General features: G+C 48.3%; 1 protein-coding gene across 1 annotated transcript in view; it reads left to right on the top strand.

Moving 5' to 3' along the window:
- Positions 1–15,100, top strand: part of CC2D1A (coiled-coil and C2 domain containing 1A) — a 3,016,164-nt gene that overhangs the window by 2,011,830 nt on the left and 989,234 nt on the right. Inside the window, exon 21 of the mRNA XM_044057686.1 lies at positions 3,352–3,403. Coding sequence (XP_043913621.1) covers positions 3,352–3,403 — 52 coding nt within the window. The remainder of the gene's footprint in view (positions 1–3,351; positions 3,404–15,100) is intronic.

Raw genomic sequence — 15,100 nt, 5'->3', positions numbered from 1 at the left:
GTAGTATGGTACCTGAACAAGCAGGGAGGAACCAGGTCTTATCCTCTTTGCAGCGAAGCCATGGGAGTTTGGAACTGGGCGATCGCTTCCCAAAGATTTCTAGTGGCAACGCACATTCCGGGTAAATCCAATGTGATAGCAGACAGGTTGAGCAGAGTTATTCTGATGCCTCATGAGTGGTCCCTGAACAACCTGCTGCGACCTTTTCGCCAGCCCTTGGAACACGAAGTGCAGCAATTTCTTCTCCCTGATTCCCCCCCAGGGGGGGGGTCACCCAGGGATGCTCTAGGCCACAATTCGCCCTCCGGTCTGCTCTATGCCTTCCCTCCAGTCCCACTACTACCAAAGGTGATTCAGAAGGCGATCTGCTTGGGAAGCAACATGATTTTGATTGCACCACACTGGCCCCGCCAAGTTTGGTTTCCTTTCCTTCAGAAGTATGCAGTGAAGGATCCTTGGATTCTGGACCCAGTTCCAAACCTCCTGACTCTTCAGTCAGGTCAGGCCTATCCATCACTGCGAACTCTCAAGCTAACGGCTTGGCTGCTCCACTTCCGACCTTAGTCAGACAGCATATCCTTTCGCCTGAGGTGGTGCAGATTCTGTCTTCTTCTCACAGAGCTTCCACTAAGGAGATATATTCTAATAAATAGAAAAGGTTTGCCATTTGGGCCCAGCAGCACAACCTTGACCCTCTGACAGCCCCAGTGTCCGCAGTATTAGATTTTTTGGCAACTCTTTTTAGACAGGTTTCCGCTGTCTCCACGCTTAAAGTCCAATTGGCAGCGATTTCTAATTATCATGTTGCCTTTGAGCCTTCACTCATAAGTCATAAGTTGTGTAAGGCCTTTCTTAAGGGAGCTTGGTTGCTTCGCCCCCCAGTGTCACAACCTGTCTTGCCATGGGATTTGAATGTAGTTTTAGGAACCTTGACATCTCATCCCTTTGAGCCAGCGGCCACTTGTGAGCAAAAGTTCTTATCTTGGAAGACTGCCTTCTTGGTAGCTATTACTTCAGCCAGAAGAGTTTCGGCGCTTCAAGCCCTCTCTGTTAAGCCCCCTTATCTGATCTTTCACACGGATAGAGTGTCTCTAAGACTAAACCCGTCATTTCTTCTGAAAGTTTCTTCTGCTCTTTGTCTGCAACAATCTATAGAGCTACAAGTTTTCTTTCCAAAATTTTCCAACAGGGCAGAATACAGACTTCATCAGTTGGATGTGCATAGACAACTGAGGTTTTACTTGGATAGGACACAGCAGCAGAGGAAATCAGACCAGTTGTTTGTGGCCTTTGCAGATAACAGGATTGGCAAAGCAATAACTAAGACCACTATTGCCAGGTGGATTAGGGATTGTGTTTCATTTATTTATGCATCAACAGGAAGGGACCTTCCATTTCCAGTTAGAGCGCATTCTACTAGGGCTATGGCAACTTCAGTGGCCTTCCACTCCAAACTGTCGGTGGATGAGATATGTGCAGTAGCCACTTGGGCTTCTCCACATACTTTTATTTCTCATTACAAACTGGACGTGGCCTCTAGAGGTTGGGCGTCCTTTGGTTCCACAGTGCTCAGGAGTGTTTTCCAGTGAGCCTCCCAGGATCTAGGTGCTAGGGAAACTGTCCCATCAGTTATGAATGTAAGCGAGATAGGATTGCATTACATCTTTTAGTTATGTACTTACCATAATGATAGATGTATGTGATCCATCTTGCCTACATTCGTACGTACCCGCCCTCCTTCCCCCTACCTGTTGGATCTGGAGGAAACACTGTTGTACAGTTGGCTCATGTGAGTGAGTTGTTGTGGGGCAAACAAGATCTGGGGGTTTGGGCATAGTGCATCCTGGGATAAGGGGGTTGGCCCAGCCAATAAGAGACTTTGTGCTAGTGTATTGGCCGAGTCAGAGCCGATTCTCGGCTCCGAGCCCATCAGTTATGAATGTAGGCAAGATGGATCACATACATCTATCGTTATGGTAATTACATAACTAAACATTTTGCTGAATTGAGGGCAGAAGAGAAAATCACAGCACTTACTCACAGTATACTGCCTCAGTGCAGCTGAACTGATGTGGTGAGTACGTCTGTTATTTACTGCCTCAGTGCAGATGAACTGATATGCGAGTACATCTCTGTTATTTACTGCCTCAGTGCAGGTGAACTGATATGGTGAGTACGTCTGTTATTTACTGCCTCAGTGCAGATGAATTGATATGTGAGTACATGTCTGTTATTTACTGCCTCAGTGCAGATGAACTGATATGCGAGTACATGTCTGTTATTTACTGACTCAGTGCAGATGATCTGATATGGTGAGTACACATCTGTTATTTACTGCCTCAGTGCAGATGAGCTGTTATGGTGAGTATGTCTGTTATTTACTGCCTCAGTGCAGCTGAACTGATTTGGTGAGTACGTCTGTTATTTGCTGCCTCTGTGCAGATGAGTTGATATGGTGAGTACATGTCTGTTTACTCCCTCATTGCAGATGAGTTGATATGGTGAGTACATGTCTGTTTACTCCCTCATTGCAGATGAGTTGATATGGTGAGTACATGTCTGTTTACTCCCTCATTGCAGATGAGCTGATATGGTGAGTACATGTCTGTTTACTCCCTCATTGCAGATGAGTTGATATGGTGAGTACATGTCTGTTTACTCCCTCATTGCAGATGAGCTGATATGGTGAGTACATGTCTGTTTACTCCCTCATTGCAGATGAGTTGATATGGTGAGTACATGTCTGTTTACTCCCTCATTGCAGATGAGCTGATATGGTGAGTACATGTCTGTTTACTCCCTCATTGCAGATGAGTTGATATGGTGAGTACATGTCTGTTTACTCCCTCATTGCAGATGAGCTGATATGGTGAGTACATGTCTGTTTACTCCCTCATTGCAGATGAGTTGATATGGTGAGTACATGTCTGTTTACTCCCTCATTGCAGATGAGCTGATATGGTGAGTACATGTCTGTTTACTCCCTCATTGCAGATGAGTTGATATGGTGAGTACATGTCTGTTTACTCCCTCATTGCAGATGAGCTGATATGGTGAGTACATGTCTGTTTACTCCCTCATTGCAGATGAGCTGATATGGTGAGTACATGCATGTTATTTACTGCCTCAGTGCAGCTGAACTTGTATGGTGAGTACATGTTGGTTATTTATTGCAGATCCCTGTGTAATAACTTTAAGCAGCCTGTCCCTTTACATTGTCTGTCAGGGACGTCAGTATTTTATTGCTTCTCAAATCAGAGCAAACTGGGTACTGGATTAAGCTTCTTTTATGGGTATAAATGTATCTGTTTCTGAATTCCATAACTCAGTTTTGCATTCTTGCTTTCACAGGAAGAAGCCCAAAGGGACAAGACCAGTTCATTCAAAGGCAGGAATTCTCCAGGTAAAGTGACTTTTGGTATAACGGCAGGGCCTTCAGAAGGTATGAGCCCAAAAGAGTGACATTTCAGAAGTGTTGAGTCATTTTTTACTCTACTGAGCCAAAACCAGCAGAGTTTGCCATAAGAATGTAATGGTAGTAGCCTTATGCCAACTACATGGTCAGAGTCCCTTTGCTTCATAACGAGCCCCTTTGCAGCATAAAGAGCAGAGTTGGTCATGAGAATGTAGCGGTAGTAGCCTTATGCCGACTACGTGGTCAGAGTCCCTTTGCTGCATAATGAGCAGAGTTTGTCATGAGACTGTACCGGTAGTAGCCTTATGCCGACTACGTGGTCAGAGTCCCTTTGCTGCATAACAAGCAGAGTTTATCATGAGAATGTACTGGTACTAGCCTTGTGCCGACTACATGGTCAGAGTCCCTTTGCTGCATAATGAGCAGAGTTTGTCATGAGAATGTAGCAGTGGTAGCCTTATGCCAACTACATGGTCAGAGTCCCTTTGCTGCATAACGAGCAGAATTTGTCATGAGGCTGTAGCAGTAGAAGCCTTATACCGACTACATGGTCAGAGTCCCTTTGTTGCATAATGAGCAGAGTTTGCCATGAGAATGTAGCGGTAGTAGCCTTATGCCAACTGCATGATCAGAGTCCCTTTACTGCATAATAAGCAGAGTTTGTCCTGAGAATATAGTAGTAGTAGCCTTATGCCAACTACATGGTCAGAGTCCCTTTGCTTCATAACGAGCCCCTTTGCAGCATAAAGAGCAGAGTTTGCCATGAGAATGTAGCGGTAGTAGCCTTATGCCAACTACATGGTCAGAGTCCCTTTACTGCATAATGAGCAGAGTTTGTCATGAGACTGTACCGGTAGTAGCCTTATGCCGACTACATGGTCAGAGTCCCTTTACTGCATAATAAGCAGAGTTTGTCATGAGAATGTAGTGGTAGTAGCCTTATGCCGACTACATGGTCAGAGTCCCTTTACTGCATAATGAGCAGAGTTTGTCATGAGACTGTACCGGTAGTAGCCTTATGCCAACTACATGGTCAGAGTCCCTTTACTGCATAATAAGCAGAGTTTGTCATGAGAATGTAGCGGTAGTAGCCTTATGCCAACTACATGGTCAGAGTCCCTTTGCTTCATAACGAGCCCCTTTGCAGCATAAAGAGCAGAGTTTGCCATGAGAATGTAGCGGTAGTAGCCTTATGCCAACTACATGGTCAGAGTCCCTTTACTGCATAATAAGCAGAGTTTGTCATGAGAATGTAGCGGTAGTAGCCTTATGCCAACTAAATGGTCAGATTCCCTTTGCTGCATAATGAGCAGAGTTTGCCATGAGAATGTAGCGGTAGTAGCCTTATGCCAACTGCATGATCAGAGTCCCTTTGCTGCATAATGAGCAGAGTTTGTCATGGGAATGTAGCATTAGTAGCCTTATGCCAACTACATGGTCAGAGTCCCTTTACTGCATAATAAGCAGAGTTTGTCATGAGAATGTAGCGGTAGTAGCCTTATGCCAACTACATGGTCAGAGTCCCTTTACTGTATAATGAGCAGAGTTTGTCTTGAGAATGTAGTGGTAGTAGCCTTATGCCAACTACATGGTCAGAGTCCCTTTGCTGCACATAGGTAAGCATTTTGGAAATGTGTTAGCAGATTATGGCATGACAGTACTAATAGCTTTGTAACAACAGGTATTGGTCATGATTCCAAATCCCAGGGCTACATTGTAATGGCAATTTATGTAAATTGTAATGGCAGAATGGCAGTGGACAACATTGTAAATGCTTGGTTAGTGAATTGCAATTTTTGGCCATTTGGGTGAAAATGTGACTGAGGTGATTAGAATTTTATTCTTGCCACTGCTGTAGAATGATTTTTCATTTGGTTATAATACCTTGGGAGCAGGGGTCATGGTCCAAAAGCTTGGGGTGGGGCATTTTTTGCTACATAGGTTTGCTTCTCACAGAAAAATATGTTGTTTGAATGCACTTCACTCATTTTTGAAGTTGCAAATGGTCTTTGACAAGGCAATGTTTAAAAAAGTGTGTGTGGGCCATGAACTGCAGTGGCTGGATGTGTTGCAGCCATCAGGTATCCTGAGTCTTAGGCTGATGGAGATATGAATGTGATAGGTATAAGATTTGGAATGTGGGGGCATGGCAGCCTAGCACCCTGTATATCCCCTCACCCACCAGCAGTGCTTATCTGTTGTCATATGAGAGAACTGGAGTTGGTTTATGGAAGTAGGTACATGATTTGTGCCTTGAATAGTTGGGGAGGGTGATACCTAGACCACACTGACACTGGAGATTCACATTGACTTTGGGGATAATGCACTACCGCACTTAAAGTGAGGTACAGAATTTCTAGTCTGCTTACTTGACAAGCTATAAATATGGGCATAAGCTTGGTAATATGGATACTGGAATTTGTCATTTCTGTCATTGCTCTCAACATTTATTACAGCTCAAATTTCCGTCAACATCTCTGTACTTACTGTTTTATTTTATGCTCGTGACTTTCATTGCTGTTCATTAACAAAGATGAGCAGGTTACAAGTAACACCTAGAGCTACCTTGTAATTAGCCTTGCTTACCTTCAGACTTTTTCGGCACGATTCCACAACACCAGAAATACAAAATTGCCACAGACACCTTTGATGGACAACCTTTGGAATGATGACTCTTATCTTTTTTATACTTTGTTGATCAGGTTAATCCCACTTGACCAGCAGTCTGTTTTCAGGAGAGACCTGATATGACAACCATGCTGTCTAGGAGACATTTGTCCAGGACACTGTGAAAATTCCTGTACTCTTTCAGTACAGGGGACTAAAGAGCTCCTTCCTGTTAGACAAATGTGCTGCAGAGAGTGCTGGGATGGGAGAGGAGGAGTGGGTGCAGTTTGTATGTAATGTAGATGATAATACACAAACTCCAGTGTTGCAACTTTCAGGTGGTCGCCTTGGTGCCTGACATAAAGCCCTCCGCCCTTGTCGGCAAGCTATTGGCCATTCAATGTGCAGTTGCCCCTCTCTGGTTACCTACAGTAGCTGTGTTGAGTGAAAGTTGAACGTAAACTCAGTAATTCTTCAAACTTGAACTTAAGGATAGCACAACGCAGTATAGGCTCATTGACAGATTGCAGCTAAGAGGTGGATGACACGATGGTAGGGGGAAGCTGGGCATCCTGTGCATCCAGGCAGTAAGATGAAAGGGAAGAGCTGTGTTACATACTGTCTCCCTCTCTGCACACCAATGCTCTGTAACTGTCACAACCCGGATTAGTCTTTTATTCTTCTTAACCACTCCATTACCAACTCCCTCCCTCTCTGCACACCATGGGTCTTTTTCGGAAACAGGCTGGATTAGACTTTTATTCCTCCTACTGCTTTATTACCAACACCCTCTCTCTTTCTGCACACCATGGCTCTGTAACTGTGACAACATTGATTAGTCTTTTATTCTTCCTGCTGCTGTATTACCAACTCCCTCCCTCTCTGCACACCATGGCTCTGTAAGTGTGACAACCTGGATTATTCTTTTATTCTTCCTACCACTCTGTTACTAACTCCCCTCTCTGCATACCATGGCTGTGTAACTGTGACAACCTGGATTAGTCTTTTATTTTTCCTGCCACTCTATTACCAACTACCTCCCTCCCTCTCTGCATACCTTGGCCCTGTAACTGTGACAACCTTGATTAATCTTTTATTCTTCCTACCGCTCTATTACCAACTCCCTCCCTCTCTGCACACCATGGCTCTGTAATTGTGACAACCTCGATTAGTCTTTTATTCTTCCTACCGCTCTTTTGCCAACTCACTCCCTCTCCGCACACAAGGGCTCTGTAATTGTGACAACCCGGATCAGTCTTTTATTCTTCCTACCTCTCTATTACCACCTCCGTCCCTCTCTCTCTGCACACCATGGCTCTCTAACTGTGACAACCTAGATTAGTCTTATTCTTCCTACCGCTGTGTGACCAACTCTCCCTCCCTGTCTGCACACCATAGCTCTGCAACTATGACAACCTTGATTAGTGTTTTATTCTTCCAGCCGCTCTACCAACTCCCTCTCTCTTTCTGCTCACCATGGCTCTGTAACGGTGACAACCCGGATTAGTGTCTTATTCTTCCTACCGGTCTGTTATGTACTTCCTCTCTCTCTGCATACCATGGCTCTGTAACTGTGGTAACTCGGATTAGTCTTTTATTCTTCCTGCCACTTTATTACCAGCGCCCTCCCTGTCTGCATACCGTGGCTCTGTAACGGTGGCAACCTGGATTAGTCTTTTATTCTTCCTACCGCTGTCATACTAACTCCCTCCCTCTCTGCATACCATGGCTGTGTAACTGTGACAACCCGGATTAGTCTTTTATTTTTCCTGCCGCTCTGTTACCAACCACCTCCCTCCCTCTCTGCACACCAGGGCTCTGTAACTGTGACAACCCAGATTAGTCTTTTATTCTTCCTAATGGTCTGTTACCAACTCCCTCCCTGTCTGCATACCATGGCTGTGTAACTGTGACAACCCGGATCAGTCTTTTATTCTTCCTACCGCTCTATTACCACCTCCCTCCCTCTCTCTCTGCACACCATGGCTCTATAACTGTGACCGTCTTGATTAGTCTTTTATTCTTCCAGCCACTCTGTTACCAACTCCCTCCCTCTCTGCACACCATGGGTCTCTAACTGTGACAGGCTGGATTAGTCTTTTATTCTTCCTACCGCTGTATTACCACCTCCCTCCCTCTCTCTGCCCACCATGGCTGTGTAACTGTGACAGGCTGAATTAGTCTTTTATTGTTCCTACTGCTCTATTACCAACCACCTCCCTCTCTGCACATCATGGCTGTAATTGTGACAACCCGGATCAGTCTTTTATTCTTCCAGCCACTCTGTTACCAACTCCCTCCCTGTCTGCACACTATGGGTTTCTAACTGACAGGCTGGATTAGACTTTTATTCTTTCTACCACTTTATTACCAACGCCCTCTTTCTTTTCAGCACACCATGGCTCTGTAACTGTGACAGGCTGGATTAGTCTTTTATTCTTCCTACCACTGTATGACCAACTCCCTCCCTGTCTGCACACCATGGCTCTGTAACTGTGACAGGCTGGATTAGTCTTTTATTCTTCTTGTCACTCTATTACCAACTCCCTCCCTCTCTGCATACCATGGCTCTGTAACTGTGCCAAACTTGATTAGTCATTTATTCTTCCTACCAATGTATTACCAGCTCCCTCCTTCTGTGCATACCATGGCTCTGTAACTGTGACAACCCGGATTATTCCTTTATTCTTCCTACCGCTCTGTTACCAACTCCCTCCCTCTTTGCAGACCATGGCTCTGCAACTGTCACAGCCTTGATTAGTCTTTTATTCTTCCTACTGCTCTGTTACTCTTTTATTCTTCCTGCCACTATACCAACTCCCTCCCTGTCTGCAGACCAGGGCTTTGTAATTGTGACAGGCCGGATTAGTCTTCTATTCTCCCTACCACTCTATTACCAACTCCCTCTTTCTCTGCACAGCATAGCTCTGACAACCCGGATTACTCTTTTATTCGTCCTACCACTCTGTTACCACCTCCCTCTCTCTCTCTGCACATCATGGGTCTGTAACTGCGACAGGCTGGATTAGACTTTTATTCTTCCTACTGCTTTATAACCAATCCACTCTCTCTTTCTGCACACCATGGCTCTGTTACTAACTCCCTCTGTCTCTGCATACCATGGCTCTATAACTGTGACAACCCGGATTTGTCTTTTATTCTTCCTACCGCTCTATTACCAACTCCCTCCGTCTCTGCACACCATGGCTCTTTAAATGTGACAACCGTGATTAGTCTTTTGTTCTTCCTATCGCTCTGTTACCAACTCCCTCCCTATGTGCATACCAGGGCTCTATAATTGTGTCAACCCGGATTAGTGTTTTATTCTTTCTACCACTCTATTACCAACTCCCTCCCTGTCTGCACACCATGGCTCTATAACTGTGACATTACAAATTAGTGATCTGAAGTAGGGACTTCATTTGTCAGCAACCTGTGGGTCTTGGATCTGATATCGGATCCGAGCCGGCAACTTGTTTCATAGCTAATGGATCCGAGCTCCTAGCTCCTCCCCTCACCCATAATCCCCTGCCAACCCTCCATGACCCCAGATCTAGTTTGCCGCACTTGTGAGTAGCTGGATTTTCGAGCTCTTAGCGAGTATTTCAGATAAGTGAATTTTTTCTTCCACTTTCCCTGTCGTTAGCTTAAAAGTGTGTAAGAGTTAGGTTCCCTGTATTTTTATATCTTTTATATAGTTTTTTCCCTCCCTTCACTGGCCGTTAGTGAGTATGTGTGTGTTTGTGTTTTGCGGCCTGTGTGTCTGTGTAGTCCTTGTTTTTTTCCTCAAGTATGGCTGAGGCCCCAAAAGCCATTTTTTCAAAATGTACCGAGTGTGGCCATAAGCTCTCCCCGGCTGATGGCCACACTCGGTGCGTTCCGTGCCTTGAGGTTGAACACCTCTCCTCAGGCTGTACCATTTGTGCAGTGTTCAACCCCAGGGCACTGAAAGAGTGGAGGTCGAAGCTGGTCCTGGCGGGACTTTTGCCCCGGACTCAGCTTCGGCCCCCGCTCCTCCCGTGGCACTACCACAGCCTGTGGTGATAGCCACTCCTGCCCCCCCTTCCTTTTGCCGGGACTCAAACTCCTGCTAAAGCGCCAGAGGACAGGGAGGCCAGGAGGGAGAAACAGAGGGAGAAGCACTACACGCGGCGGGTCGAGGCCTCTGCTTTGGCCCTGCCGGCTAAGCAGGCTTCTCCCTCCACAGCTTCTAGGTCTCCTCCTCCTCGGCTCCGATCTCCTTGTTTCTCCCCAGGACCCGAGGAGGAGGCCCGATCTCCATCGAGGTCATCGAGGTGGTATTCCAGGCCTGCCTTGGTGGCCTCATCGAGATCGACTTACAGTATGTCAGATGCAGACTTGGACCGAATGATGCGAAGGTTCATCCAGGCCCAGCTGCAGATGGGAGTGCTCTTGCCTCCCCCCCCCCCTTTGGGGGGGAGCTCGACACCCTTTTTTGCTCCAGTTGCTCCTTCTCCAACCCGCTACCCGGGTTCGGAGCGTTCGGAGCCGGGCAGTGTCAGAGCTGGGGGTAGGTCGGCGCTGACAGTACTTGGTACTTCAGATCCGACCCTGCCCTCAAGTCTGTCGGATCCGACCGCTCGGAGCCGTGGGCCGAGCTTCGGATCCGAGGGATTCAGTGTGCCTTCGGCTCTGATCAGGTCGGAGCACACTGGTCCTTCGGATCCGACGGTCTCGGCGCCGGCTCCGATCCCTTCATCGGATCCAAGTGGGAGTTGGCTCTCGGAGTCCAGGGAGAGCGGTTCCCCCTCGGCCTTCAATGTAGTGGAGAGGGCTCTGTTGAGAGCATCCGGACCCCCAGCCCTTCTCTCGGCTCCACCCTGCACTCCCTCTCTGCTGGGCCAGGCTTCCATCACCCGGCCACAGGGACAGCCTGCTTCGATGTCTCAGGTTGTTCGATTGGAACAGGATGTTGCTGGCGAGACCTCCTCGGACAGCCCCCCCCCCCGAGGAAATGCCTCGCAAGCACAAGTTCGAGAGGAGGCACGTGGACTCCCCTGAGTCCTTAACCGAGGGCACGGACTTGGATGAAGGGGAAGGCTCCCCAAGATCACCCCCTGAGGATGTCTCCTTTGGAGACATCATGGAAATGCTTAGGATCAGAGTTGGGTGGTCTGCCCCCAAGGCTTCTGACGAGTCCGTGTTTCTGGAGGCATTCGAAGCAGGCCCGTCTACCTCTTGGGTGTCCCATCCAGCCGATCCCTGGTGGACCTTATTACCACCAGGGCGTGGAAGGACCCGGACACCGTAGAGCCAGTCCCTAAATGCCCGGACGGGATACTGAGCCCCCCCCCCCACAGACCGGTCCCAGTGGAGCAAGGGTCCCCCCGTAGATGCCATTTTGACGTCGGCAGCCACGAAGAGGGAACTAGCTCAGGAGAGCCCCTCAGTCCATCCACCGAGCAAGGAGTCCCGCTTGATGGATCGCTTAGGGAAGCGAGTTTTTAGTTCAGCGACCTTTTCGGTAAGGTCCCTGAACTATATGGCACACGTCATCAGGATGCAGCAGGATCTTTTCAAAGAATACGCTGCCCCCCCCACCCCCGAGTCCATGTTGGCGGAGGACAAACAGTTGTACTCCACCCGAATGACCACTCTGAGATCCATTTCGAATACCTCTATGCAGCTATTGTCCTACGCCACCGAGGGAGCCGCTAGAGCTAGCGGAGCGGGCTTAGTCATGAGACGTCAGGCCTGGCTCCGGCATTGTGACTTTGCGGAGCCCTTTAAAGCGTCCTTTGCGAACTCCCCTTTTGATGGTTCTGCCCTGTTTGGCAAAACGGTTTGCGAGACGCTAGTCCAGAGCGAGAAGGACGGGAAGACGCTGTCTGCCGTCGAAGTCTGCTTCTCTGCTCCCCAGCGGTCCTTTTCGAAGAACCAAAAGGGTCAGAAGAAGATGTGGTTCTGGAAATCGCAACATTCCCAACCCGCTCCGGACAACCAGTCCTTCCGTGGCAGAGGAGGGCAGGGAGGACACCGGCCGAGGGGCTCCGAGGAACTTTGCCTCCAGAGAATCCTTCTCTGACCGGCCCACGCAGCAGCCCTGAAGGGTTGCCCGGCTGCTCCACTCTGGAGGCAGTCGGGGGGTGCTTCTCAGAGCACCTAGCGGCATGGGAGTCCATCACGTCAGACCGCTGGGTGCTTCGAATTATATCCAGAGGGTACAACATTCCAATGCTTCATGTCCCCAAAATCAGGAACCTCCCCGATGTACCACACGATCAGAGGGAGGCTGCAGCCGCAGAAATCCAGCAGCTGCTAGGAAAAAGAGCCATCCAGCCCGTTCCCCCAAGACCAGCTGGGATTAGGGTTCTACTCCAGGTTCTTTCTGGTGCCAAAAAAGACGGGGGACTTAAGACCAATTCTAGACCTTTCCCGTTTGAACCTGTCGGTAACCAAGGAAAAATTCCGAATGGTCACTCTTCAATCTATTCTCCCCCTCCTACGGGAGAACGATTGGATGTGCTCTATAGACCTCAAGGATGCGTACTACCACATTCTAATGAACAAACGATCCAGGAAGTTTCTCCGCTTCCGTCTGGGAGCCAGTCACTACCAGTTCAGGGTCCTTCCCTTTGGCCTCACCACAGCCCCCAGGGTGTTCACCAAGGTGTTAGCAGTGTTAGCAGTGATAGAGGCCCACCTGAAGCTCCAGGGAATGCAGGTCTTCCCATACCTGGATGACTGGCTCCTGACCTCCCCAACACTTTGCTCAGCCAGAGATTACTTTCTCCGCCTAGCCCCCCCAGTTAGGCATCATGATCAATGCGGACAAATCTTTCCTTGCTCCGACACAAGTCATAGAATTTATAGGAGCCAGAATAGACACCAGAGATCTACGAGCCTTCCTGACCTTGGAACGACTACGGAATTTGCAATTTCATGTGTGGGCCATCCTCCAGTCAGAAGCCCCACCGGCAGAATTGGTCCTGAGGGCTCCATGGCGGCAGCGATAACTCTCCTTCCATGCTCCCGCCTGAACATGAGGGTACTGCAGTGGACCCTTCTAGTGCAGTGGTCCTTTCAGTCTTTTCCTCTCCATCACCCCATCGCTATCAGCAAGGCTTGCAGGTGGGCCCTGTTATGGTGGCTTCATGCTCCGGATCTTCATACGGGCCGACCCTTCTGCACTCCTCCCCCTCTCGCCACGGTGACCATGGACGCCTCCCGCCTCAGGTGGGGGGGGGGGGCATTATTCAGGCAGGACAGTCCAAGGCACGTGGAACGATACAGAGACCTCCCTGCATATCAACGTTCTGGAGATGAGAGCGGTGCTGTACGCGTTGCAAGCACTTCAGAATCTCCTCCCCGTAGGAACTATTGCAATTCAGTCGGACAACATGTCTGTTGTCTGGTACATCAACAAACAGGGGGGAACCAGGTCTTACCCTTCATGCCGCGAAGCCATGAGAGTGTGGGAATGGGTGATTTCCACCAACCGCTTTCTGATTGCAATGCACATTCTGGGGCGGGCCAACATCCTAGCGGACAAACTCAGCCTCACCATTCTTTCCCCTTACGAGTGGTCTCTCAACCCACTAGTAGCGAAGCAGATATTCGCAATATGGGGGCAACCCTGCTGCGATCTCTTTGCCTCTCCCTCAAACACCAAATGCGACAATTTCTTCACTCTGATTCCCCCTCCAGGGGAAACTCCAAGAGACGCTCTGGTGCATGCGTGGCCGCCCAGTCTACTTTATGCCTATCCTCCTCTACCCCTGATTCTACAGCTCTTACAGAAAGCCTTGCGGTTGGGGAGCAGGATGATCCTCATTGCCCCATTCTGGCCTCGACAAACTTGGTTCCCTTACCTGTGGTCTCACCTAGTGAATCTCCCCTGGATTCTGGATCCCAGTCCAGATCTAATCTCCCATCCATCGGGCTTGTCGACCCCAAATCTGGACAGTCTGAAGCTGACAGCTTGGTTGCTCCAGTTCCACTCATAGTTAGGGCTCCCGGTATCTCTTCACCAGTCAAAGCCATCCTCGTGGCAGTGCATAAACCTTCCACCAGGAAAGTGTACCGCAGTAAATGGAAACGTTTTTCCGTCTGGGCAGAGCGTCATAATCTAGATCCCTTTACGGCCCCTCTTCCATCCATACTAGATTTCCTAACTGGACTTTTTCAGGAAGGCGCAAGTTGCTCAACTGTCAAAGTACAATTGGCGGCCATCTCCCATTACCATGTGGGACATGACACAGGGCCATTGATGTCGGCCAAATTGTGTAAAACCTTTCTCAAGGGTACTTTTCTGCTCAGACCCCCTATCAAAGAAGCCGTACCCCCTTGGGATCTTTCACTAGTTCTTCAAGCCCTAACTGCTCCCCCATTTGAGCCTGCCGCTTCAGTGGATCTCAAATACTTGTCCTGGAAAACAGCATTCCTTGTAGCCATTACTTCAGCGAAAAGAGTTTCGGAACTTCAAGCCCTTTCTGTGAAGCCTCCTTACTTGATTTTTCATCCGGACAGAGTGTACCTCATGACCAATCCCTCCTTCCTCCCCAAAATAGCATCAGAAACCAATATAAATCAATCCATAAATCTACCGGTCTTCTTTCCTAAATATCAGAATAAAGGAGAGTATAAGCTGCACTCATTAGATGTTCATAGGCAGCTATGTTTTTATACTCATAGGACTGCTGGTCACAGGCAATCCGACCAGCTGTTCATTTCCTTTGCCAAATTCAATTTGGGGAAAGCAGTCTCAAAAATCTCCTTGTCACACTGGATTTCCCAATGTATTCTTTTAGCGTACCAAGCTTCTGGGAGACCCACACCTGGAGGAGTTTGCGCACATTCCACTCGTTCCATCTCTACTTCTGCTGCCTTCAAATCTAGAGTTCCGTTGGATATTTGTTCGGCAGCCACTTGGGCCTCATCTCATACCTTTATTAACCACTAGAAACTGGACGTAATTTCTAGAGGGAGAGCATCCTTTGGCTCTGCGGTGCTCCGCAATATCCTTCCATGATGGCCACCAAAGATTCAGGTAGCTGGGGACTCTGTTCCACAGGTTGCTGACAAATGAAGTCCCTACTTCAGATTTAGAAGTTATGT

The sequence above is a fragment of the Protopterus annectens genome, chromosome 15.part0, assembly GCF_019279795.1.
Source record: "Protopterus annectens isolate FY-2018-M chromosome 15.part0, PAN1.0, whole genome shotgun sequence".
Classification (NCBI taxonomy): Eukaryota; Metazoa; Chordata; order Ceratodontiformes; family Protopteridae; genus Protopterus; species Protopterus annectens.
Note: the sequence above shows the minus strand (reverse complement) of the source record. Positions and strands in the feature narration are given on the sequence as shown.